Consider the following 26,451-nt stretch of genomic DNA (forward strand, 5'->3'; position numbering starts at 1 on the left):
GATTGGGAAGTGTTATTAAATAGGTGCACCATCTCCATTGCTGTCTCCTTCCTTAGATAAAAAACTGAGCTTTTCGGGAAGTTCCTGCCTTTGTTTCATCTGTTTTCTCCATTTGTCTGGGAGGACAGTGAGTATTTGAGGTCGAGCTGGTTTCCTCTCAGTGTGTTTACAGTGCAATGATGCCCTCGTGTGATGCTGCACTGCCAGGAGTGATGGTGTGAACCATTGCACCTTCTAAAAAGCAGAACAATTAGACCTTGTGCTCTTCAGTGACTCAAATCACCAAATTCTGCCTCTGCTTTGTTTCTTCTGAATGACTTGAATGAGTTGCAAAAGCTGCTCCCCTCTCACTTAGTGGTGCTGGCTTTCACAGCTCATCCAATATGAAAAATCACAATCATTTTAAGCAACAGGTTCGTGAGAGACACCTCCTTATGCTACAGAAGCATTCCTGAGAAAGTTATTAATATTTGATTCTCATATCATATGCTATTGGAACTGCAGAACAGTCAGGAGCTGCTGACAAGTCAATCAGGTTTGTCCTCTGAAGAATTTCACAAAAGCTGGACTTTTTCCTAACATTGTCTTTCAGTAGATAGGCTGAGCAGGGCAGTATTTTGAATTCAGTCAGGCAAAACTCTTGTCAGTTTGTGGCAGTTTTCTCCAAAGAACTTTTTCTTGCTCTATTTTCTTTAAAACATTTAATTTTTTTTTTCAGGCAGCAAAATACTTTACCCACATTGCTACAGCCATTCCTCGTGCAGTTTGCCACTCTTCTCTTTTGAAGCACCCTTCAGGTCATATCAGAACAATAAGTTGGATTGTTAATAGGATATTCAGATATAATTTTTGTTTAAATTCTTATGTGATGTCTATTGTGCACTTGACTGAGCCAAGAGTCTGGATTCCCACTCATGGTATTTATGTCTTTATTTGCATTGTGGTGTCACCCTGTAATGCCAGGATGTGTGACTAGATGAAAATAGAGGGTCTTTGATGGGATCTTTGTTTCTGAGTGCCAGGTACAAAGGTCTGTGGGTCCAGGACTGGATTTCCAAAGTACTGCTGTGGAAGAAGGAAACAGACATATCAAAGCAGACAGGGAGTCATGCATTCAATAGGAAGAATACGTTTTATTAGTTTACATACTTTCATAGAAAAAATAGGAAGTTTTTGAGCACAGAGACCTTTCTTCCAGGTTTTTTTTTGTCTCTAAACAGCATGGTTGTAACATCACTAAACATCATTTTACAGCAGGGGTGAAATTTGTTTTGTATCATTCAGCTGAAGAAAATGAGTGATGTTTCCTGCAAAATTTTACAGCCCTGGGCTGCTTTTACAGAGTGTAAACAAAAACATCAGATCTTGTTTTTCTGAATCCATTGCATATTTAGCTGGGTTTGGAAAAGCAGCTGGTGGAAGCATCAGTTCCCTGGTGGTGTGGCACTAAGGTGGTTATGGGAGAAGAAGGCACCTTGGTAGGAAGTGCTGGTGTCCCTGTGACAGGGGTTTGAGCAGGCTGGGTCTCTCCTCTGCAGCAAGCCCTGACATGTGGTCTGATGTCCACTGCTGTCACTCCTGTGCCTGCTGATTGCACCCAGCAGGTTCCCAACTGCTGCTGGCAGTGCCCACGAGGTCTCTGCCACAAATGGGATCGGCACCAATGTCACCATCACATTTTCTGGAAAATTTCTTTGCCCAGGATTTGTTCCTGGGAAGCTGAGAAGCCTCAGAGAAAAATGAAAACAGTATTATCTGATTTGCTTCTCCTGTGTTTTGCTGGTTTGGAATGTGGTTGGAGATTGTTTATCCAACATGTGGATTGTTTTGACTTAATGACCAATCACACTCAGGCTGTGTTGGGACTCTGAAAGGAGTCATGAGTTTTCACTATCATTCTTTGTAGCCTTCTGTCTGTATCCTTTCTCTGTTCTTTAATATAATTTTGGTATAGCATTCTTTAATATAATATAATATCATAAAATAATAAATTAGCCTTCTAAGATCATGGAGTCAGATCATGGATTTCCTTCCTTTAAGGGACCCCAGAAACTACCACACACCTCCCTGTGTTCTTGTGCTAAAAGCACTGTAAGGCTTCCAGAGAGCAAAAATAGAGTGGTGTCATGTACCTGCTCCATCTTCAGTACCTTCAGATCTTCACTTTAAAATTTCATAACTGACAAATGATGCTGCAGACTTTTCAGCAAATACAGTGTGTGGTTCTTAGAAGGGCTTTTATCATTTTAAAGCCACTATGTTTCTCCTGGTTTTTCTCCTCTTTTCTTTCACTTTCACAAAGCAGATGCTTTATGTTTATGGGTTCAGTTTCTGTATTTCAGCTGATGAAAATGTATTTTGTTTCTTTCTGAGTACAAGAGTTGCCTGACAGTGTGCCAGTGCCACTGATCACCTCACTAATGGCACAGCCGAGCACTTCCAGTGCTTCTGTGTTTGCAGGTACATTTTCCACACCAACAGATGGGTCAGACTAACTCAACTTGGAGCAAACTGTGAGTGCTCAAACCTACCCCAGGTGCTAAGGTTACCCAGGGGACCACCGGGCAGCTGGGGTGTAAATGCTTTGGTTCTTTTCAGGGTTGTAAAAAGGCAAGGGGAGCTGGAGACGAAATAATTTCTCCTTCAAGCTTCACTGAATTTCCTCTTCTGGACCTACTTGAGAGCCAAGTTTTGTCCTCCCAGTACCTGATGCCACTTTTAATTTTGCTTAGGGAAACACTGAAGAAAGCAGTCCCCCTGATGCTAACCTTTTACAGACAGGGCCTATTCTGTGGCTAAAAATGGCTGAAAATTATGACAGCTGTATGCTCTGAAATGTTCACTGTGTATAAATGGTTTAAATTGCTGCCTTTAAAGATCAAAGGCTTAAAGAAGAACAATTTGCTTCATTCTTGGTGTAGATATCATCCATTGCAGACATAAAATACTGGTTTGTCCTAATATGTGTCTTGTTCAAATTGCTGGGAGTAGTAACCATTTCACAGCTGACACTTCAGTTAGGGGACAATTATATTTAATGGCGTGTGCCCTTCGCCTGGTGATGATCCACCCAACAGAAGGAGTGAGGTGCTGCACAGTGTGCTGAAGGAGGGTGTAGCACAAAGGGGGTCACCCTGCTCAGCATCTTCTTGCTGTTGCTAAATTGAGAAATAACTGCAGGTGGCTGAAAAGAGATGGATTTGTTGACTTTGAGGAGCCCCAGATCTGCCACATGCAAACCAATAATCAGGGATATCTGGAGGACCTCCACTCTAAGGCAACACAGAAAGCCCTGCCTAAATATGTGTCAGCAAATCATCAGTATTTTAAAACTCTGGTGTTGTTTTGTTCAAAACAAAACAAAAAAACCCACTCCAAAGTCTTTTAATTGCTGTGTATTTTTTCAGCTTCTGATTCTCCTTTGTCTTCAACAGAAGGCAATTTTATTATCTGCCCTTTACATGGAGAACACTGAAGTGTGGTGTGTCTTATTCAAAAGCTCTGCTTTTGACAGAAGCAAGGATTCCAGGCAGCTCCTCTTCTCAGGCTTACAGAAATGCCCTACCCACAAGGTTATGCTGCCTTCTTGCACAGGTATATTATGCATAGTTAATACCCGTGAAATCAGTACCTGAATTTTCCACTGTCTCTTTATCATGCTGAAACACGTTTTTTTCAGTTTCTTGCTTTAGAAAACATACTTTATTTTGGCTTCTTTCATAGTTTCTATTAGAAGTAGTCATGGTTTGATATTAATGTTTGCAGTGCTTTTGACACAGTCTAAAGCAAGAATATCTGAAACCAGCTCTGCTTTGTACATTTTGTCAGCAGTTTAATGTCATTTCTCTTGCTGAGCAAGTGAATTTGTTCAGAATACAAAACGACTGTAATTTAAGGGAAAAAACACAACTCCTGTGCAGCAACTTGCAGATGTGAAATATTAGAGAAGTGAAACAAGGCAGGACTGGGGGGGGTTTCCATTCATTGATTAGTACATTTTTTGCTAACTTAGCCTGCTTTTGCTAAGCTCAACACTTTAAACAAAATTGTTCAAAACATATCACATTTATCAAATCTTTCTTGATTATTGTTACTTTGGTTGTTGAGTTGTTTGGGTTTTTTTTTTTTTTTCTGGTCAGACACAGAATGTCCTTCAATGATTAAATGCCATATCTGAATAACAAATTAACCATGTTATCTACATAGTGAACTCAGAATTCATCAAAACAAATGATGAGGACTGTTGCTTGTCATCTGAAATTGTGTAATCACAGCTCTGCTGCGTTGTGTTTTGATTAAGTGGAAGATGATTACACAGATCCGTCTCACAGAGATGCAAGAGCACCCAGGGCAGATTTAATTCCATTCCTGTGTAATAGAGGTTTTTGAGCACAGTTTTAACTTCCCACTCAGGCCAGGGAAAATGCTTAAACTTGTGCATGTGCTTAAGTCTGTGCAGCCATCTGTTTCTTCATTTTTCTTTTCCAAATGAAGAAATGGATGATGGAGCAGAATATGGACAGGAGGGAATGTGCAAATTTTACCATAGTATAAAGCACAGACTTCAGATATTTAGCCAAGACTGAGTATCTCAGGGCCACAAATTGGTTTCTTCAGGTTGTAGTATCCTGAGCTGGAGTGAAGAATCGGGGCTGGCATTTTCCAGTTTGGTTTAGATAACAGGGACTGCTGTTCTGAATTAGCCTTTGAAGCAGTCAGAGGTTAGAATTGGAGCAGTTTTCTGTCCAGAATGAGGTCACCCAGAGGTCCCTACTTCTCCACAGTCATTATGACATCGAGGACTTTTTCTTCAAACCCTGGAAGTGTCAGCTGAGAAACTGAGAAAAGAAGTTCAAGTCTATTATCTGTACTATTTTCCTGAAAGCACATGATTCCCCTCTGCAATACTTCTCCATAAGATAAAAAATAGTGCAGAAATTTCATTTTAAAGTTCATTTTATTTTAGGTAAGTTTAGAAACATGAAGCCCCTCACTACACAGCTGAGCACAGCATCTGAACTACTCCAAAAGGTCCATAAGGCAAATAGCAGAAATACACCACTAGTTTTGTTATCAGTTGGCTTTTTTTTTTTTAATATGCTGAAATCATGGAGCATTCCCAGGTCCAGTTGTGATAACAAATCAGGTGACAGGAGAGGATTACAAAAGCTGCTCTTATGGCCAGCTGCTGCCTTTAGGTGGATTCAGAGTATAGATTCAGAGTAACTTCACCATAGTCAATGAGTCAATGCAAATTGACAGCAGCCAAACTGAAAGTGCAGTTTAATCTTAGTGCCAGAGGAAAAAAGAGAAAGAAACAGAGGATATAGACTGTATGTCAATGATGTATTGTGGGGCACACCTCCTAGAGAGCATTCAAAGGAGAGCACTGAGGCAGCTTTAAAAGTGTTGATGATCAAGGTATGGGCATTTTCTCAGGCAAGGAAGCTTTTTACCCTCTGTGGCTTTTTATGTTCTCTGGGAAATATTCCTTATGATTTTGTGAAAAGAGACAAATTGTTACAGTGCATCAGACTAGGTACATAATGGAAAATTTTACTTGCACAAAAGGCTCATATAATTCACTTATGGCCGGGGTACTTGTGAGTTATTGGGCTTTCAGATGTGAGAAATAACCCTCATAAGTCATTGCTGCTATTGTGACCCATCCTCTTTTCCTTTACACACAGTTTTTCTTCCTTAACCTTCTTTCTAGCTGCAGCATATTACAATTATTTGATTAGAACTGTTACATGCTGCTCTATGGAGCAAAATGATGAGACTGTTCTCCCAAGTGAAGTTCTGTTTTCAAGAATGCCAATTTCATCCTGAGGTTACATGTGCTATTCTCTCTTTAAATGAAATCCAAAAATCATCTCTTCCCAGAATTTTGGTAGTCAACATGTGAGTGTTCCAGAAAGTTCTTGTGAGGTTATCTCTCATTTTTCACATATGTGGTGGTTTTCAGACACTTTCAGGCTTTAGCTGAGCTAGGAAGGTGAGAGACTGTTTCTCTGCCTTTTCCAGCCTCGCTTGTCTGGGGAGCCAAGTCTGTGTCTTTGGGAAGTCACCCAAAGTAGAACCTGCCAGTGGGACAGAGGCAGGAGCTCTCCTTGCCCCCTCACTGGACTTTGGTGCATTTTGACTCTCCCTCCATACCTGCAGCAGAAACACTTCAGGGGGTTATGCCTGTTGTGACAACAATTACTAATTCTTCACTGATGAACGGTTGGTACAGCTTTGCCAAGTCTGGCTGGGCAATCAGATGGTACCAGTTGGTTTGGGGGTCTCTGATGTCCTGAGTGTCAGCACACCCCCAAGGCTGCTACCCACAGACATGGAGCTTTTCTCCCTCAAGGATCTCTGGCTTGATTTCATTAGCAAGAGGCACTACTTAGAAATGTGCCACTTTCTTCATAAAGTTTATTAGGTATTAAATTGTTTTATTAGGTATAAAATTGGTTTAGAACATTACATCCCAGGCTACTGTAGCTATAAAGATTTCAGTGGCAATTCATGAGATTCATGGAGAATTAGAGACAGCAAGACTTCCTAGGTAAATCAAAAAAAGGAAAACCCACCCACACTGTATGTACTGCCTGAGGAGATGACTGCTAATGAGATAAGTGTGATGTACAGATCTGTTATAAAAAATTACATAAGTTGGAAAGATAGCAGGTTCTTCAGTAGATCTTCTCTGGGGTGTTTTCAGGAGCACTTTACTTGTTCAATTTGGAGTTAAAAGGAGCTTTTAAACTCCAGAGAAGCACTGCAGTGAGAAGGAGAGACAGCCTAAGCAGGTTGAGGTATTGGCTGTGAATTGTTAACAAGCCAAAAACCTACAAGGCACTTAACCAGGCATTTAATTTTAACTGTGTGAGTGGTCCTGCTCTAGTCAATGGAATAACACAGAGCTGTGCAGTTAGGCAAGCAGTCAAGTGCTTGGCTGGATCTGGAACTACAGGCAATTGCAAATTGCTTTCCTGCCCTCAGTAAGGCCACGCTGCAGCAGCAGCCAAGCATCATTTCCTAATGATCTCAAAGGATATAAAAAGTTTCTCTTTGCACGTTTTCCTTATGTAGGCAGGCAAAGGGCAATCTAATGGTTAAAAATGGAGAGCAGTTTGGAAGTAAGGTGCAGGTTGAGATAATCCACACAGGGATACAGGGAAAGTCCTGACATCTGCCTTGGGTTTGTCCTGCAGGGACACCTCAGAGTCCCTGGGGTCCTGTGCAGTCACCCTGACAGGCTGGGAGGTGCCTTTGCTCTGCTGCTGACAGAGGGTGGGTTTGGGAGCACCTCACTGCACCTGCCCCCTTCCCAGTAACTCTGCTGCTAGCTTTTTTTACTGCACTTTTAACCTATCATCATATAATGACTATCTCAAAGGCCAGCTTCAAAATATATTTCCACTTTCTACTGGAGAGAGATATTTACAGAACATTTGTTTCTTTGTCACTCAGCATGCTCAGTCCCGGCCATGGTTACTCCTGTTTAGTAATTGCTGTTATTTGCTGCCTACTCTTGAGTTTATTAGTATAAAACCATGACTGTACCACTCACAGGTGCAGTAAGTGTGTTCTGCTTGATAACTTTGGTTTGCTGCACATCCTTAGCCGTGACAAGCAGAGGAAGAGGTTGTTCTTTTGTATCTTGGATTGCCAGAAATTGATGCACTGTGCATTCATTATTTTTCAGCTCATGAAGGAGTTGTTCATCTCCACCTGTATCTCTTGCCCTGTAGCTACAGTAATTGCAGCGTGAGACATTTGAGGAAAGAAATATTGTTTGAAGAAATTCTAATTCTACATCAAAGGATCATTAGGCTGAGTTTAGCCCTGTCTAGGAAGCTTGCCTGATTAATTTTTATTACAGAAAAGTTTTGTATAATTTATCAACATTGGAAAAGTAAAGTTTGCCAATTGATGGCCTTCCTTTTGAGCTGTGATATTTTCTTCTTCCCTGATACTCTGTGAATTTGATGTACAAGGTTAAATTCCCCAACTTCCATCAGGCTTCTTTAATTAAACTGGCTAATGAAGGGTCAAGATCCTGACCCAGGAGCTTTCACAGAGAGCCCCATCATTTCTGTTGGAGGTTTCAGAAGATGCCTACTCTGACTGCAAAAACCCTCAAAGTAGTAGTGAATTTGCCACAGTGGGTCAGCAAGCTGTTCAATTTATAATTATCTTTGTTGTTTAAAAAGCTCCAATTTATTCTGAAGTCAGAATTTCTCTAGCATGATCTACCAATTATTAGATTTCATTATGTCTTCTTCTGCTACATTAAAGAGCTACAACCAGGAATTTCTTTCTATGCAGCTGCTTATTAAACTGTCTCTTGGCCTTCTCTCAGAAAATAGATTGGGCTTTTTGCATCTCACTCTACTGCACATTTTTGAGGTTTAAAAACACACTTCTGCTATTTAGGAGGAACACTAGTGAAATACACTTAATTTGTCAGAGGAAGACAAGGACATTTTCCTGTGTGTTTGAGCAAGTTTAAGCAAGTTTGAGCACTTTGACAAGTGCAGACATGGGACAGGTTTACCTGCAGAGCTTTCTGGTGCTGCCTGGCTGCCCTTTGGATGCTCCATGAGCAGCTCTGGGGACCCTGGAAACTCAGGGAAAGGCTGAGAACTCACTGGGGCCCTGGCCTGGCTCCCCTGGGGCTGCCAGTGCTCCTCAGCTCCTGTCAGAGCACCAAGGGGGATTCCTCTTCAAAACAAGGAAGGTGAGAAAGACTGGGTTGAACACTAATTTTGAAACACTGAGCAGAACTAATGTTTTCTAGCCAGAAATCCTGCCGAGATCTGCTAATGAGCAACAGCTCTCTGCCTGTTCCAGAGACTCACCACAGCTGGCTGCGTTAGGATAATTTTTTGGCTAAAGATTTTCAAAAATTGGGAAACCTGAACTCATTTTTTCTGACTCTGCTGTAGGTTCAGATTTGACTTTAAATACGACATTCTATTTTTGTATATTCTTTTTTTTTTCTATGGCAGATGGGAGGAAATATTTATTTCTGTCTGTGTCTATCTTTCAGAGGATGAAATGCTCCTGGTATTTCAAAATGCATCTGGTTGTAATTGAGGCTTCCATAACTGCTGCCACATTACAGCCACAGCACTCTTTTAAAAAACAAAAATTTACCCTTTAACAGGTCCATGCCAACATAAATTATAGTTGGGCATTTTGTTTCCAGCAAAGCTACCAGAAATATTGTCTCCTCTTCAGCTTCATTCTGAAACAGAGATTACCATTTACTTAAACCTCAGCTGCTTGCTTAGCCTTCCCAAAAATGTCAAAATGATGCAATATATTATTATTTGTTTAAACTAGACTGCTGCATCATCTTGAATGATAATTTAACAAGCTTCTGGAGCATTTGCACAGGCAGCTCAAGCAGCAGGGGTGGGAGAATAAACCAGGACTGGCACAAACACCTCTGGGATCAGGTCTTTACTTGGCCCAGCCAAAATAAACCAACCAACCTCCAGTTTAGTCTGAGCCATGGGACACAGGACACAGAGAAAGGACACAAAGCTCTTTCTGCTCTATGCCTCAGGGTATTTGAATTATTCCTTTAAACACAGCATCCTTCATGTAAGAATGAAATTTCTCAGCACAGTTCAGTCGTAGAGCAGGAGCTGTTACCTGAGCTGTTGGCAGCAGGTGACAGGAGCAGGGGAGATGGGGAAAGGAAATAGTTGTTGCCATCACCTGACAGAGCAGTTGATAAGGCTGGAATCCCTCTGAAAACACAAGTGGTAGAAGCAGCAGAGCATGTAAACATTGACACAGGGCAACAAGGCAGGATTTTGATAGAGTGGACGCTGTAGTTAGAGCTAGTGGAGAAATCCCCAGGGGCCCTGACTGTGGTTATTGCTTTTGTCTTATTTTATCTCTGTAGAGGTATTAGCTGCTTGTGACAGCCTGACTCTGAGAAGATGAAAAGAGATTATTTAGAGACAAGAGGACAGACAAGTGGCTTGTATTCCATGTTACTCACAGCAAACGTGCTCCAGGGCAAAATTAAATGAACTGCAAGTCCAGAAAAGTACCTTCATAAAAATGATGTAAAGCTATATTTTTTTTTCAGATTTTCTTATAGATAATAGGCAAAGCAATGCAGCCCCTGTAATTGTTCTGTTGGTTTGGGTTTTTTTTATCATCCATCCCATTTTACCAGAAAAACTTCTTTTTTTTTTTTTGACAGAATTGTATTTAGGTTGAATAAGAAAGACTCTTGATAATTTCTTTGGCAGCTTAGAATGTTTACAACAAAGGCTCCACAAATAAATAGCTGGATGAAACCTGGAGCTTGGTAAATGAAGAGGACTTGTGACCCAGCAGGGATAAAACACATCAGCCATGTGATGAAAGAATTACTTAACCCTGTGGCACTCTCTCTTTCAGTTCTTGGAAATTCAGACTTTATGGAAGCAAAGTAGCATTTAATGATCACTGCCATTCTGCAGAAACAAAAAATTACTGGAGTTCAGAGGTGTGGGTTTTTAGTTATTTGTTTTAGCCAAGCTGAGGTGTATATTCTGAAGTAAAAGTACAGGCACTGACTGGGAACATAAAATGCTGTGGGTCACCATGTAAGCTCTGAACTTATTCTAATGCAGGATTTTTCTGGTCACATCTGACATGCTTTTAGGGTAGGTTTTGTGCTGATACAAGTGAAGAATGGTGATGAATGGCTTAATTAGGGAAGCTGTGAAAAGGCAAAAGGTAAATGTTAATGCCTTCTTTGTAATCAACTAATGATCTTTTTGTCTATAATGGGACATTAATTTGCCAAATAATTTATCTGAGAAAGAATATAGATTTGGCAAGGAAGTGTATCTAAGTGCATGTGTTAAGAAAGGAGAAGCCATTATATTACATCCTCAAAAAGGTTATTTTCAGATGGTGTTGAAACAAAATATTTTGCTGGATCTGAAATGAATTTTCATTCCGTACTTTGAGTTGTCAAATACCTTGAAATGTCAAGCACCATTTTAGTTCAGTATGAAACCATATCTGTATCTCTATATATTTAACTTCTAGAAATCTCTTGCAAACAAAGAACATCCCTTATTTGCTCAGCACTTTTATAATATGGGACACTATCTTCCCAATAAGCTGAAGCTAATATTTGCAGAGTTCAATTGTGAGGACACTTCTAACTCTTGGGAAAAATACTGCCAAATGTGTGTGTGTACTTTTACATCCCTATGTTGGATGGAATGTGGCCTAGGTAACTTAAAGAATGAAAACATGCCTAGCAAAGTCTTTTATATGTCACCATTGATAAACTTCTGTTGGTTTCATTATACAATACAACAAACAACCAAGAAGAAAATCTGCCAAACAAAGCAATTTGTCAGCTAAAGCAAACCCTAATCTAAATCTTTGTAAATGGGAGTAACTGATCTTGAAGAAATGAAGTTAAAAGAACCAGTAAAAGGCTTTGTCTGGTGATACACCTCACTTCAAATTTCCCTGGAGAGGCAACAAATCTACAAACCTGACAGCCTTCTTTGCAGTCCTGGAATTTGGAGATTCTTTAGGGAGCTGTCCATCAAAATCACACAAACAGCCTTTTTCCTTTGTGTTTTACCCAAATTGCATCCCCTTACCAGCTCTTTAGGTGATGTACGAAATAGCTTCATTTGTCACTCATTTCACAGCCTATGATTAATGTTAATATCTGTCCATTAATAGCAGCAATAAAGCATTTAAGCAGAATGAATCACTAGGACATAATGGCACTTTCTTCTCCAAAAGTTCCTTTTCTGTGCCATTTTGCATTTTCTCTGAGGTATCCAAAAACCATTCCAGACATCTGCTGTCTGATACTCAGGAAAGTAAAGTCAAAGCATGTTGTAACAGACTCACCAGAGGGGGATTTTGCATTTTCTCATGTTCTTTTTGCAGCTCAGGTAGCTGCCAAGGCTGGTGGGGCCTGGCTGAGTGTGCAGTGTAGGCAGAGGCATTTTTCAGGTTTCAGACAAGTTTCAAATATCCTATTCCAGTCCTTCATGGGCATTGCCCCTCCTCTGGCACTTTCCTATAGCCCTGGGAGGAGAATATTAATCATGGGTTTGTCATCCCAAGTAAATAAGCATTCCCAGTGAAAGCCATGCTCACACACATCTGCATCTAATGTTTATTAAGGATTTGGCACTTACTCTGTAAAACAGGACATCAGCTGAATGCAGCAACCATGTGTTGTTTTAGTGAGAAGGTGCTCTAGCTGAACTTGTCCTTTATAAGCAGGTGATGATTTGTGAGTTTTTAAGCATAAATTGCATGTTTAGTTTGCTGATCTAATTCAGAATGGGAGTGTGGGAAGGGCTGCCTGGAATTACTGTAATGATCTGTTAGTACTTCCATACTAACTGATTTTTTTCTTATTGCTCACCTCAGATATTTACTAATTTTCCTCCTAGAGACCAGTTTTCAGTGCAAATTCTAGCTCCAGCTGGAGTTCTGCTGTTCAGGGCACAGGAGAGAATGCTTTAATGTGGTGTCACCAGCCTGGCTGGGCTCTGTGCATGTGAGGGAGGAGTTCACACAATTCCTTACAGCAGGATTATCTCTGCTGTTCACCTAAAGCACCAAGACTTAGCAAGATTTATGGAACTATTAAGGAAGAGCTATCAGGTACATCTCCTGGATGATAATATTCATCGTTGTGTTCATACAACTGCTCCTCCAGGAAGGTCACAGAGGAGGAACAAGGTGGAATTAATGCTCTGAAAAACAGGAGTGCCCCCCTCACCCTCAGTACATCTGCAGGTGAGTTTAAAGAGCCCTGACAAGAGATGGAAACTGCCACAGCTCCCTGAGTGCCATGCATCCAGCCTGAGGACAGTGGCTTCTGCCATTTTTCTGCCTTTTCTGCCATTTTTCCCAGCTCTCAGCTTGTGCATCTTCCTTGGGGGTCCTGGTGAGTGAACATCTGCTGGTGCACGCCTTGGGTGCCAAGGCTTGAACAAGTGACAAATGTGCCTCATCTGTGATGGCTTCACAAAGTGGCCTCTGAGCTCTTGTGCCCCGAACACTGAATTCTTGGGACTTCTTGTAGCCATGTTCAAAGCTGAATTTAAGCTGAGACATCAGATGTGTTCGTAGTCTAAAATATTAGTAATTAATCTGAATTTCTAGTGTACTGCCTTGGAAGAAGCTTTTACTTTAATAACCCTTTTTTTTTCCTTTTTTTTCTTTTTTTTTGTTTGAAAATGTTATTTTAAGTAGATCAGCATGCTGAAATTTGCATCGTAAAAGATTGTTTTGGAACAAAGCAGGATCTAATGAGCATATAGTAAATCCCTTGGCTCTGCAGCAAAGCCACAATAAGCATAATAGCTCTCACTGAATGAATCCCTTGCAGCCTAAAAGCTTTTTTCTTTAAAATGAAATAGCAACCCTGCAGGATTTAGTGTAGACAATATGCAAAGATCATTTAAGGGTCTGCTGTGGAAAGAGAAAACAAATGAGGATGACTCCACTTAGGGTCCTTTGAAAAGACCCTTTGTGATCACTTCATTAGTCAGTCTGTTTCAATATTTTCTCATTCAAGAATTACTTTATTCTAATTGAAACATCAATAAATTCCTCTCCTTATTCTTCCTCCCTGTGGTCTCAGCTAAAATGTCAGGAAGCATTTTATCATTTTTCAGCCTTCTTTCTGAAGGCTGAGCACACAGTAAGTATTATTTCATTAGCAAAAGGCTGGAAGTGTGAACTACTGGCACAAGAAAGTTAAGAACTCACTTTGGTGGAAAAAAGAAAAAGTTTAACAACTTTTATTTTTTATTTTCCCTCTGGCTTATCTTAGGTGCCAGTTGAAGGGAGATGCTGTTGCAGGGTTAGTTTTGTGCTCTTCAAGAGATTTCTGTGGCCATGTGAGCACCTCTATGTCAAGCAAGGCATCCCTACTCTGACCTAAGGTATTCTTGCTGATCTTCCCCTGGCATCTGCCAGAGATTAAATGTGGTTTGGAGATTCCTGCCATGCTCAGTTTATCTAATCTTGGGTTTTTCTCTGAGCTGGACTGTGGCAGTGAGTGTCCTGTTCTTGTGTTCAGCAGCTGAGCTGGCCAGCCAGCATTGCCTGGTGCTCTGGTGCAGGTTAATAAAGCACTGTCTGGCAAAAAGGGGTATTTTCCTAAGAACTTAAATGTTGCAGGAGCTCAGCTGCAGATTTTCTCGTGTAAGCTTAGTGTACATAAGACTTTATCCCTTGCTGGGGTTTGAACTTAGAGGGAGATTTTCTCTGTGGTCTTTTGGGATAAGTGAGGAGGAAAAAACCTAAAGCAGTCACATGAAGAAGATGTGAGGAACAAGAAAAACAGGCTGGTCTTTAATGCTGTTTCATATATCCCATATAGATTGTATTTTTCCTAGGCCAATTTGTTGAATTTTAACAGTCATAGTACAAACAGGATCTGTGCTGGCATATTTACAGAAATGACTGACAGTGATTCTATTGATCTGGGAAAAAGTTGAGTAAATTTGTAAGAATGCACAAAATTATTCTCATCAAATCCATTCTGAAAGAATACATTATGAGAAGCATCTGCCTGGGACAATTAGCAAACTACATTAGAGATACCAAATTTCATTTACTTTATAGAGGAAAAATGATTTGTGCTTGCAAAACACAACATATATGGATGGTACTAGACCAGCAGAAATCTGCAGTCTCTTTTAGACTTGAGGAGAATTCAGAGAAAATGGAGTTATTATCTCTAGTCTATGAAGTTTGGGGGTTTGTCTCAAAGCAGTCTCTTTCCTACGCCTGTCATTTACGTGCTAGGAGCTGTTAACATCTCCTGGAGCATTTTGAGGTGCCAACATTCATTAATTTGCTAAGAAAAACAAGCCTTTGAAAATGAAAGCCTTGCTCTTTGACTGTTCTTTCTCCCTTCTCCCACTGTTCAGTGCTTGCTTGCCTGCCAGACCCTGAGCAGTGATGTCAGGGAGACTGGAGCAGGGGGAGTTTGTCCAGCATCACTTCCCTAGCAGGAAACAAGAATTCCTCAACCACCACCACCTTTTGGAGCTTGGGATATTTTATTCTTTGCCATTTGAAGTCTGTGTGTAAAGCCCAGCAGTGGCATCCTGCCTGAGCAGGGTCAGGCTGCTCTTCTTGCCTTGAAGGGGTTTTGAATTTCCATCCCTCACCAGCAAAGCATTTCAGAAAGTCTGGAATTTTCCTTGCAGAAGAGGGATTTGCTTCTTCCCCAGAAATGCTCTTTTCAAAGGTGCATTACCCTTTGTAAAAGTTGTGCAAAATATGGGTTTATGGAGATGGGATTAGTATTTAAAGCATATGGGACATTTCTAATATCATTTTAAATCCTATCTCCTCCTTCACATAGCAGCTAGTCTTTTAATTTATCAGCCCTAGTTCTTTACACACAAAGTTTATCTTTACAGCAAGATAGCAGTTGCTGAGTGTGAGTTTCTCTAGAACATGTTTCAATTTCTTCTTGCTTATCTGTTTGCCTCTGTAAGAGGGTTAACAGAAGGGTTTTATCTTCTCGCTGTTGTCACATCTGAGATCTTAACTGGCTTGAGGTTCTGTGTAACCTCTAAGTAACATGTGAAGGACAGCCTCTAAATTTGCTGCTGAGGAGCCACCAGACAAATATAAAACATGCATGTGTTGAGTGTCTCATTGCAAGAATGTTATTGTTCCACTGCCCTTTTTTTTTTTCTGAAATCAAATCATCTGTAAATACCAGAAAACCCCAAGGGATCAAAGCTGAGAGGTCAAACTCAAAAACATTCTAACAAATTTTAAAGGCTAATCAAGTACCTATGAAAAAATTCTTTAACTTTTCTATAAAGAAAAGATATCATTTTGAGTCTGCCATAAAATTCACATTAAATGACTCTGCAGGAGGATCTTGCAGCACACCCTTGAACTCTGTTGTAATAGTTGTGGGAAAAACAGCAAGCTTCCAAGTATTCCTCACTGGGACAACTGAAATATTAGTAAAAATAATAATCATAAAGCAGTAATACTAGAGCCAGACATATCCTAAAAACTTGTATGGCTGCACTTCTCTATCCTTCATGTCTCTTCTTCTCTCTTCAAATTAAGTTCTTGCTGTTTGAGCCAGGAAAAAAAACAAGAGGAGAGCCTCAGGGGAAATTCAACCCTCCAAAAATCATTAGTCCAAAACCACTGCTCTGTGTTTCCAGCCTTCCAGGGCAGCAAGAGTAAAGGATGGGCACTGACACAGGTAGGGTAAGAAGACTCCTAATAACAGAATTATCTTTCCTATTTGAGGTTTTGTCACACTCCCTCTACATCTGCTCTGAGCAGATTATCTGCAAACTGCTTTGAGCAGGAGTTGAGAGCCAAAAGGAGGAATTTTCACCAGGTCAATGTCAGGATCAGTCAACCAAGGACCCTTTTTCTGTCCTTGCATAGGTCAGAAGTTTATCCTGAAACCTCTGACAAAACAAAGATCTGTGGATCCTGAGATGTGATTTCTTCTTTTGTTCAAGTCTCTTTTTGGCAGCTAAAAGTCTCTCTGATGTAAGCTGGTTTGTCCCAGTGTGGAAAGATTTTTGCTCTAGAAGTGCACCATTAACTAGCACAGGCTATTTTGAGAAGTGACAGTTGGGACTTTTTAAAATCATAATTATGGCTGGCTTTAAAAATGATGATAAAAATGCAGTTGATGAACAAAAACGAGACCATGTGATTAATTTTTCCATATGATGTGTTTGATTGTGACAGCTCCCCAGTCTCTAACATCTTCCTATGTGAAGTGAAAAACAGAGAGAGAGCACTTTATCTAGCACAGCTGATTAAATATGACTCTCTAGGCAGCTCTGAGAATACATGCAGGAGAGAATATCCGTAAGACTCCATTAGAAAACAAGAAAATGTCAGGCTATAAATTACTTTGAAAGATCAGTTTTCAGTGAACCACATAAATTGTCAATAGCAGAGGTGCAAGAACACTAAGTGTGCTATATTCCTATTAATTTTTTGTTTCTAGTGTGGGCAGTGGAAGAGTTGGCACATCCCTTAAGGACTAGAGGATAAGTACAGAGCTCCCATGCTTCAGATGGGAAAGGATTTTATTGTCACCTTTCAAATGTACTTTGAAGAATCTCTTCTGATTTAGACCTTGTTGGTTCATGGCTGACTGGAGAGAGAGACTGAAATGATAGCAGGTTTTTAAGAATTAAGAGTCACCTTTCTGTCTGACTTCACCAGAGTAGGAATTCTCCTGTACCTGCAGTACACAGGGAATTTATTTTACACTGTGGTGTTACAGGGCTGCAGAGGGCTCAGTGGTGCCTGCTGTTGTGAATTTACTACGTGTCCTCCTGCCCTTCAGGTATTGCAACTTCTGTCAGAAATCAGATTTTTGTCACCTCAAGGAACCACATTTGAACCCTCTGTCAGATCTGGCTGATAAATTAAACCAAAAATATTTCTTTTGAAAACTCTGTGCTTTGGCAAAATTTATAGACTACAAGTACTGGTTTTAATGTTATCAAAAGATTGTGTTGTTCTATTTTTATAACAAAGACTTGTTATAAATAAGATTACATATATATATATATGTAATCTGTTTTCAGTTTAAACTGACCTTTCAGATTATATATATATATATATATATATATGTAATCTTACACTGAAAAAGCTTTTAACACCAAGGAGATATTCTGAAAATCATCAGTTACTTGGTTTCAGAAAAACCTTTGTGGGGAACAAAGGTGGGGGTAACAAAGAGCTTGTGTTTCTGTTAGTGAAAACATTTTAAATTGATGTTATTCTTTAAAATTTAGGTCAACAAAACTTCTGAAACGTGTGGAAATTCTTTCATCATAGAAAAATCTTTTCCAATCCTGCTGTAGGTGTGTGTGTAGGCAGACTAGAAGACATCTCTTTCTGGTAGGCTTTGCCTTGAAAATTGAAGAAAGCCTGAGATCCCTGACTTTTAAGAATTCCCACACTGGAATATCATAAAACAGGGATATCTGAGCTACTTTAAAAAACTCCTCCATCTCTTCTGCTGCCTTCACTCAGAAAAGAAAATTTGAAATCTGAAAGACTACTTCTGTGAAGTGCTGCTCAGGCGGAGTTCAGAACTGCTCCACAAAACATCAGAGCCCTGTTCCAGCAGCAGGGTTTTGTTTCAGGATGTGCAGAACATCCATGGCTGAAATGCTGCCTCTGGCAGGGCCGTGGCACGAGTGCCAGGTGCCTTCCTCTGCTGGGTATGTCAGAAATGAGGCACCCTGCTGCCACATGTGTTTTGAAGCTGGCTCCTTCCATTTTGTTACAGCTGGACTGTGATTATTCCTTTCAGGAAAGGGTCGCTGAAATGTCCAAAGTTGTTAGAAGCAGATAAAGCACAAAGCTGCTACAGCACCCATGCATGTTGTGCAGTGACACCTCCAGAAAGATTCCTGCCTATGAAAAATGAGCTCAGAGCCTCAGGGTACTGAAAATTTCATTAATTATTCTATGTTCTACATTATCAGAAAAGCTGGACTAACCCCAGCTCTCCTGGAAAAGTCAGGGTTTAAAAGAGGTAGAGACCAACACATTGCAAATGCCTGGTCACACTCCATTGGAGCTGCTTTGGCATTTATAAAGCTGTGGTGTTGAGAGGAATGTTTGGAACTGGTGTGTCCATGAAGAGGGTATGAAAGTGTTGGCAAAGGTGATTTATTTGGAAGCAAATCCTCCACACACTGAAGTGTCCTTTCCACTGTTACACATTCTGAAATACCTCATGTCTCCAGCTGCTTAAATCAAAAGTCTGTTTGATGGAAAAAAGAGCTGCAACAGAGAATCTGAGACTTTTCTTTTTCTCTCTCACTGGGCACCAGGGTGTTTAAACTGCAAAATTCCCAGCAAGGTACAAAGTTCTTAAGGACCACAGTCTTTACTTCCAGTCTAGGTTTTCAAAGTTAAAACTGTCTCCCCAGCTTTTCCTTCTTACTGATGCCATTTTTATTTTTACCTATTGATTTTGCTTATGGTGAGATCATCTGAACCAAATTAAATAGCCCTGTGCAGTCACTTCAATGTACACAATAATGTGATATTCAATTTACAGAGCACCAAGTCCATAGAGAGGGAAGAGCCCTCCCTTTAATTAGCAAGAGCCTCTTGGGAGCTGCAGCTGCTCTCTTGCCAGTGGCAAATATTAAATCCTAGGAATCATATTTAAAATGCTAAAAATGGCAAATATTAAATCCCAGGATATTTCTGAGCTCTGACATTCACTCTGCAGGACATGATGCTGTTGGAAGCAGGTCTCACCTGCAGGGCGGGAGAGCGCATCAGCAATGTTCTCTCTCTGTATATTGCCAAGATTTAGGAATTGATTAGCCCAGCACTCTGGCCAGCTCTACTTCCTACTTCGTGGTGGCCAGGCTTGTTTAACTCTTTTTAACTAATTTTTTTAAATCCTGATAAAGATGGTTTCAATCTTCAGCAGAAAGTACTTGTGGGAAAATGTATTTCCTTGGAAAATTTATTCTTGTTCGGCAAGAATTAAAGCTCAGCACTTTATTAGCCTTTCTAAATAATGCACCCAACCTGCCTTCAGAGAACTTTGCTGATGCACAATTGAGGCCTTGGTAGACAAGACACAGCCTCATCTCAGATTTCCTCTGATGCATAAAATGTGATGTCCAGCTGGCTGCTGCATAAATAAACATTTTCCTGTAGGACAGCCACACCTCAGGTGTACAGGAATAGTTGATAATTGGTGTCAGTAAATCATTATAGAGCAAGACACAAACATAATCACTCAGTTTGTAATTTACTCCTGATGGGGGTACTTGTTCTTCTCAATACTTAATATGTCTGTTTATAGAAAAGTTGATTGAGATAATTAGCAGTAAAAATGCTAAGGTAACACAGCTATGGTAACATTTAAATTGCCATCAATTTTGTTTATAGCAGCCTAAAGAGCAGTGCTGAAATTAGAAATTAGCTACAATTAGCAAATAAATTGAGTGTCTCTTGGAATTACTTGATCATGTCTTAAAATGTTGCACAGTGAGATGCTCACAGAGGCAAAGCTGAGTCCCTGGGCTGCTCAGCTGCACCAAGTCAAGGAGAACACATCTTGCTTTGCTGCTGCTTCTGGCCTTCCATGGAGCCTGGGCTGTTGCCCCACGTACAGGTTTGATGAGTGCATGCTGTGAAGCCAGAAAAACCCAAAATTTCTCTAGGGGATTTGTCTCTCCATGGGGGAAAAGAAGGTGGAGTGGGATTTTCGGTGATGTACAGCCTTGTGGGCAGCAACTCAGAGGCTGTAACCTCCACCAGCTCAGTAAATGAACCTTGAGACACAAATTTACTGTTGGCAGCTCCATATGAGAGGAATAACTTGGGCTGGAAATGTGTTGTTGTCCCAGAAGATAAGCCACAGATACAGAAGGCAGTTTTCTCTGATTGCTTGAAATGTGTCTCTTTGGAGGGCCTTGGGCATCATTTTATGTTCACAGTTAGGAATAGTTTTCTTCCCTCAGTAAGGTATTTTAAGGATCCTGCTTGATAAATGCTTTACAGAGGCATGTAATTATTTTCCTGGCATAATTTCGTAGTTTGATGTGGAAAGAAATGTGTTGTCTGCTACTGTTAAAATGGGTCATTAATTGCAGTTTTGAGAATGAAAAGAGGACGAGAATCAACCAGCTTCAGGATCAGCCACTGACTCACCTCTCTCACCTGACTCAAACAGTAAAAGTTTTGTCATTCTTTCACCCTTGTTAGAAGCAGACAGGGAATGGTTCTCTGCCTTTCAACTCTGTGTCCAGAGAGGAGAAGGAGAGCTGAACATCCCATCCTCCTCCTTAGAGCACAAGTCTTGAGTATTTATCCAGATCTCACAGGATGGCTCTCAGCTGCTGGGATCTTGCCCAGTTTTGGATGCACATGTTTTATTATACTACAGACACTCTTCTATTTTGTGTAAGTTTGAGTAATTATTGGGCTGGAAGGGAAGGAGACAAAATCTTCACCCTGTACTTAGCCATGTGCTGAAAGGGTGTGGAGATTCTGAGTCATGTCTGTGCTCCACTGAGCAGCACCTGATCCTCATGAAGTGAAACAGGAGACCTTGTCTGGCCTGGAAAGAAATGACCACAGCTGAGGAGCTGTGACATTTGTCTGGGATGTGGAGAAATGGTGGCATGATGATGTTCAGCTGGTGATACACAAATATCTGATTCCTTGCCCCCTGTGCTCTACGTCCAGTTCTCTTTCTCTGGGATTGGAAATACCATTCTTATCCAGGGAAACATCCCCTGCTGGTGTTAAGAGTTACATATTCCCAAAAAAAAAAAAAAAAGTCATCTGGGGTAAATTTCAGCATCTTCTAAGGAAGAAAAATTTCCTTGAATATCTCCTGGCTGTTTCATTCCTTCTTTCCTCCCTTCTTTCCTCCTCTTCAGCAGACGTTGGATTTTTAAAAAGCAAAATTGGGCTAAAGGGGAAGAAGTGACTGAGTGTCAAGGGAAAGCAGTCCAAGGGATTATGGATGGGGCAGTCACACCACAGCCAGACCCCTACTGAGAGCTGAGCACCAGGATCAGACAGAGTGAGAGTTATCTGGCCTGAGGCTGCTGCTGCCTTTTTTATTGTGCTTCCTTCAAAGCCAGGTGTCTGTGTTCCCTGTGGATTTCATCTGTGGAGAATTTATCACTGATAAATAACTGTTTGTGTTGAATTTACAGATGAGCTAAACTGTTTTCTTTAATGTTGCAGTTTAGTACCTTTTCGTTTTCAGGTTTGTGTGAGCACTGGCATTCAAAGGAAATAAATCTGTCACTCAGATAATGTACTTGCCCTTGGTACCAAAATACATAAATAAGAGTTACAAGGTCATTAAGCATATCAATAGAAAGAAAAATGTGCTGTGCATTAAATAGCTGACTTCCAGGCTAGGCTGGGCAAATAGCAGTATACTAAAGTGTGCTGCTCATTTCTCCATCTGATTGTGAAAATCAATTAACTTTTTTCACTTGGTTTGGTTTTTTTGTTTTTTGGGGTTTTTTTTGTAGCGCTTCCTCTTTGCACTGAAAAACCTCAGCACATATCAGTCCAAATTTATGAGCAGTGTGTTTTTCAGTGTATTCTATATATCAAATGTAAATTTCAGTAGTAAGTGATTTACTACAGAACTGTTTGGAAAGCAGCAAGTAAATATTACCTAACAAAGTATTAAAAAAAGAAAAGCCAGAGCAGAGATTTGATTTGCCACTTCCCAAGCACTTTATCTTTGTCCTTGAAAAGGCAGGTTAGGTGGAGAATGCCCTAGTATAGTTCTGGAATGCATCTTTTATAGAAATGTGGTTTTATTCTCAGTAAAAGGCAACCTTGGAAAGTACTGGATTACTGCTTATATTTTAATACCTTTCATTTTCAGACTCTCCTACTAGGTGCAGACCTGAAGGAGCTGAATCCATAAGCCTCCCACACTCTGGATCAATCCAGATCTTGCTGATGCAAAGAGACAAGTCCTCATTGTCCCCTGCCATGGAGTTCAGACACTAAACAACCAGCAGGGAGAAAATTGCACAGTGTGGGTTCAATGGTGTCTGGCCAGGCTGGGTGACACAGTCTCCACTCAGCCCCTTTTAGCCCTCTTCATCAGCTCAGGGGTACAGAGATAAGATGACGAGAGGTCTGGAGCACCTCTCCTGTGGAGACAGTCTGAGAGAGTTGGAGAGGTTTAGTCTGGAGAAGAGAAGGCTCTGGGGTGACCTTAGAGCCCTTTCCAGTCCCCATTCATGTGTCAAACACAGCCAGATGACATGGCTGATTTTTGTTGAAGTTTCAGTAACAAACACTAGATTAAAATACCGCCCATGGCAGAAGTTACCACCTCACAATTTATTCTCTGCCTGATGGTCCCAAGAACAGTGATATTATGGTGAAGGACTTGTCTCTTTATGCCTTCTAACCTTATGTACCTAATGCAGCCATCTGCATCCCCCTCAGACCCACCCGCCCTGTGCCGCGAGAGGAGAATTGCACAATCCTTTTGAACTAGCAAACACCCTACACCCCGCACCTGCAAAGAAGCACTTGTATTACCTCTAGAGGGGAAAAAGAAGCCACGTGGCTGTTTTGTGTGCCCCCCAGGTGTGGCAGTGCGGGGGCAGCATGGAGGTGCTGCCCTGCTCCCGCGTGGCGCACATCGAGCGCACCAAGAAGCCCTACAACAACGACATCGACTACTATGCAAAGCGCAACGCCCTGCGCGCCGCCGAGGTCTGGATGGATGACTTCAAGTCACACGTCTACATGGCCTGGAACATCCCCATGGCAGTAAGTACAGCCCACACTCTGGCCTCAACACAGGCAGAAACACTAAGCTGATCCTAATTAGCTCTTGAAGGTGAAGGGCGTTACTACAGCTGCACGAAGCTTGGGGAAAGTGCTTTGGTGCGTGCTCAGTACGGAGAGTTCTGCCAGGAGAACTTGCTTCCTCAGTCTAACTTTAGTTGTGCATTCAGTCCTGACTGTTGTATGCAGTGACACAGATTTATAATTTAACCAGAGCAAAATGTCTCAGGTTTATGTGCTCCCCCAGAAGTCGTTAATTTGGGGCGCCGTTAAACTCTGAGGTGTTCATATGCTACAACAGTGGGGACAACAGAAATGTCCATAAATAAATATCATCATTCATTGTGAGACTCAGTAGACCTCACCAGCATAAAAAACGAAGTATGCAATAAAAAAATCACACATTAAATAGCTTTATTGTCCACAGGCTGAGAGGTGCAATGTGAGCACGGTCTACTTCTCACTGTGCATAAGAATTGTCGATGGCGTGTGAGTGCCTCTAGGAATCCATGTAATATAAACATTAGATAAACTGTAGGTTCCATTTATCATTTATTTCTGTAAGTATATCACATGCTACATCTGCACTGAGCACAATTCTTGAAGAGTTTTATGTTATATCCCAGCCAGGTGGAAGCTGGCTCTTGGTGTGTTCCTTGGCTGTGTTTGCATCCAAAATATTCATGTGAAGGGGCACAGGGAGAGCAGCTGAGGGGTAACATACACTGTAGGTATGGATGGTTTAGTTAACCCTTACAGCAGGGGTTTGCCCAGGGCTGAAGCAAACAGGAGCAGGAATGTTCCTACCAGAACAGGAAAATATGCAAAGCCAGAGGTGTCTGGGAATATTCAGTTATGACCTGGAGTTCATCAAAGTCATGGGAGTCTTGTCAAAGACTTCATTAGATTTAGTCTGTCCTAAGCTCATACTTTGGTACCTAGTTAATACATGAAACCCCATTATTGTTCATTCCCCTTACAGTTTTTAAAATACACATTTTAAAGGAGCAATGTTTCCTCTTTGTCCATTTGATGTCTGAATACGCCAGATATTTTCACAGCTCTAAATTCACTCACTGCTGTTCATTATTGGACACTCTGTGCAATGTGTTTTTGGTGACTTCTTTTAGCACAAGACGTAATTGCAGAGAACTATTTTGCCTTAACAAAAGGCAATACTGCATCACTTTTTCTACACAAGATTTCTGTGACAGTAGGAAGAAGACAGTGCAGCGTCCATTAAAAATTTATGAGCATTTTGGCCCTGTCTGAACACATAAAATACACTTGCTAAAATGGTCAGTTTTCAATTAGGAGATGAAAAACTAACCTCTGTAAATTTGCTTGCTTGATGACATGTGCAAATGGATTCTGAGAAAAGATGATATTTAAATAAGCATTTACAGCAAAACATGATTTCCTTTAATCTCTCTGAGATTACTTATTGATGCAGTTTTCTGCACTGAGCTGTACAGCAGAGCTTTTAAAAAAATCTAGGCATATCTACAATAAAAGACATAAAATCAGCAGAAGTACTGAACATTAAAATTTCCTTTTCATAAAATAAATTGATTGATTTATAAAATGTGCATCATAAAAATAAGCTTATTAGCTCTCAGGAAGAGGAAGCTGATGTTAGTGCTCATGACATTACTCAATACAGATGACAGAAGTAATGTACTTTTGGCATAAGCCATCAAAAAACCTTCTGCAGGGGAATTAGAAACCTTGCTAGCTGGTTAAAAAGAATATGTCCACCAAGTAAATCCTGTGGACACCTCATTCTTGCGCCGTCACACTGTAACCTGCCCATGGTGATTGCAGCTGGCACAGAGGGTGAGCACAGCTCAATTTGTTTTCATAGCTGCTCCATTTGCTGCTCTTGTGCCCTGTAGAAACAGCACTGCAAAAAAGGGCACTGTATTGCCTCATTTTAAATAGGGCAGAAAAGAGGCAGGTAAAACACATGCATTTTTTCATACCACAAAATCAATCCAAATTAACTTTTCTGTAACATATATTCTTAACTTCTCCACTTTAACTCTTCTTCCCACCATTTTTCACGACTCACAGGTTATTGGGAATGTGTGCATAATGTTTCTCTAGATCAGCAGATGGCCTTGGGCACACCTGCAGGATCACGTTCCTATAACCTTCAGCAGCAGATCAGCACAGCTTTATTCCAGTTAACCAAATACTTGGTACATCCCCACTTAGGATGTATTCCTCGACAATTTTAGTGATAAAGGAATCTTACATTGGATGATTTATTGCACTGAGTGCCTCAGAGGATTGCTCTCCTTACACGCAGCCTCAAGTACTACGTAAATTAACATTCATTTGAATGGATGCTGCACTGAGGGCTCCTGACAGAACGTGCATCAGCAAGCAGCAGTGAGCACAGCAAACTCTTTATGTGGCAAATAGGAAAACCTGTTCAGTATTACACTTGTATTCTCTCCTGAAAACCAGGCATCTGTTGGGGATCTTAATAAACCCTGAGCTAAGATTTGCTGCTGTCTTGGAACCCTGCATTAGGAACAATCTATAAAATGTACAGATATTCTTCTGGAGAAAAAGCACAAAGCACTTCAGAGAGATCTCATGCAAAACTCCCCAGTTTCAGTCCATTTGATTAATGTAGTGTCGGAAAAGGTTTTTGGATGAGGTAACTCTTACTGTCTTAATGTTGAACTGTGATGATTTATAACACTTTAAATCAACAGACTCTAACTCGGGACCCACCAGTTTTAAATGGCTGACTTTGTTCATATTAACTTGAATCTTCCAGTCTGTGTCTTTCATGGGATTTGTATTTAAATGTGAATTAAATTCTGAAGTAGAATGATAAAGGTTTTGAGTTTAACTGCACTGTAGTGCTCAAGTCTGCAAATGAGCTCCAGTTCTAGTAAAAACTGAATGCTGGTCTATATGAATGCTTAGTGGAGTTTAATGATTTTTGAGCAGCTTCGCTTTGAAGTTTTAATAGATCTGTTCTGACATCATTTACTTTACTGAACACTCAAACCTCTTACTGGAGTAAAGCATGACCAAGCTGCCATATTTTAGATCAGAATTACTGCCTAAATTCTAAATTAATCTGAAAGC

At 40.7% G+C, this 26,451-nt stretch overlaps 1 protein-coding gene across 1 annotated transcript in view; it reads left to right on the plus strand.

Moving 5' to 3' along the window:
• GALNT9 (polypeptide N-acetylgalactosaminyltransferase 9) overlaps window positions 1–26,451 on the plus strand; it is a 132,973-nt gene that overhangs the window by 91,291 nt on the left and 15,231 nt on the right. The window contains exon 7 of the mRNA XM_039724811.1: window positions 23,140–23,325. Coding sequence (XP_039580745.1) covers window positions 23,140–23,325 — 186 coding nt within the window. The remainder of the gene's footprint in view (window positions 1–23,139; window positions 23,326–26,451) is intronic.

Source organism: Passer montanus, unplaced genomic scaffold, assembly GCF_014805655.1.
Source record: "Passer montanus isolate IOZ18808 unplaced genomic scaffold, ASM1480565v1 scaffold53, whole genome shotgun sequence".
NCBI lineage: Eukaryota > Metazoa > Chordata > Aves > Passeriformes > Passeridae > Passer > Passer montanus.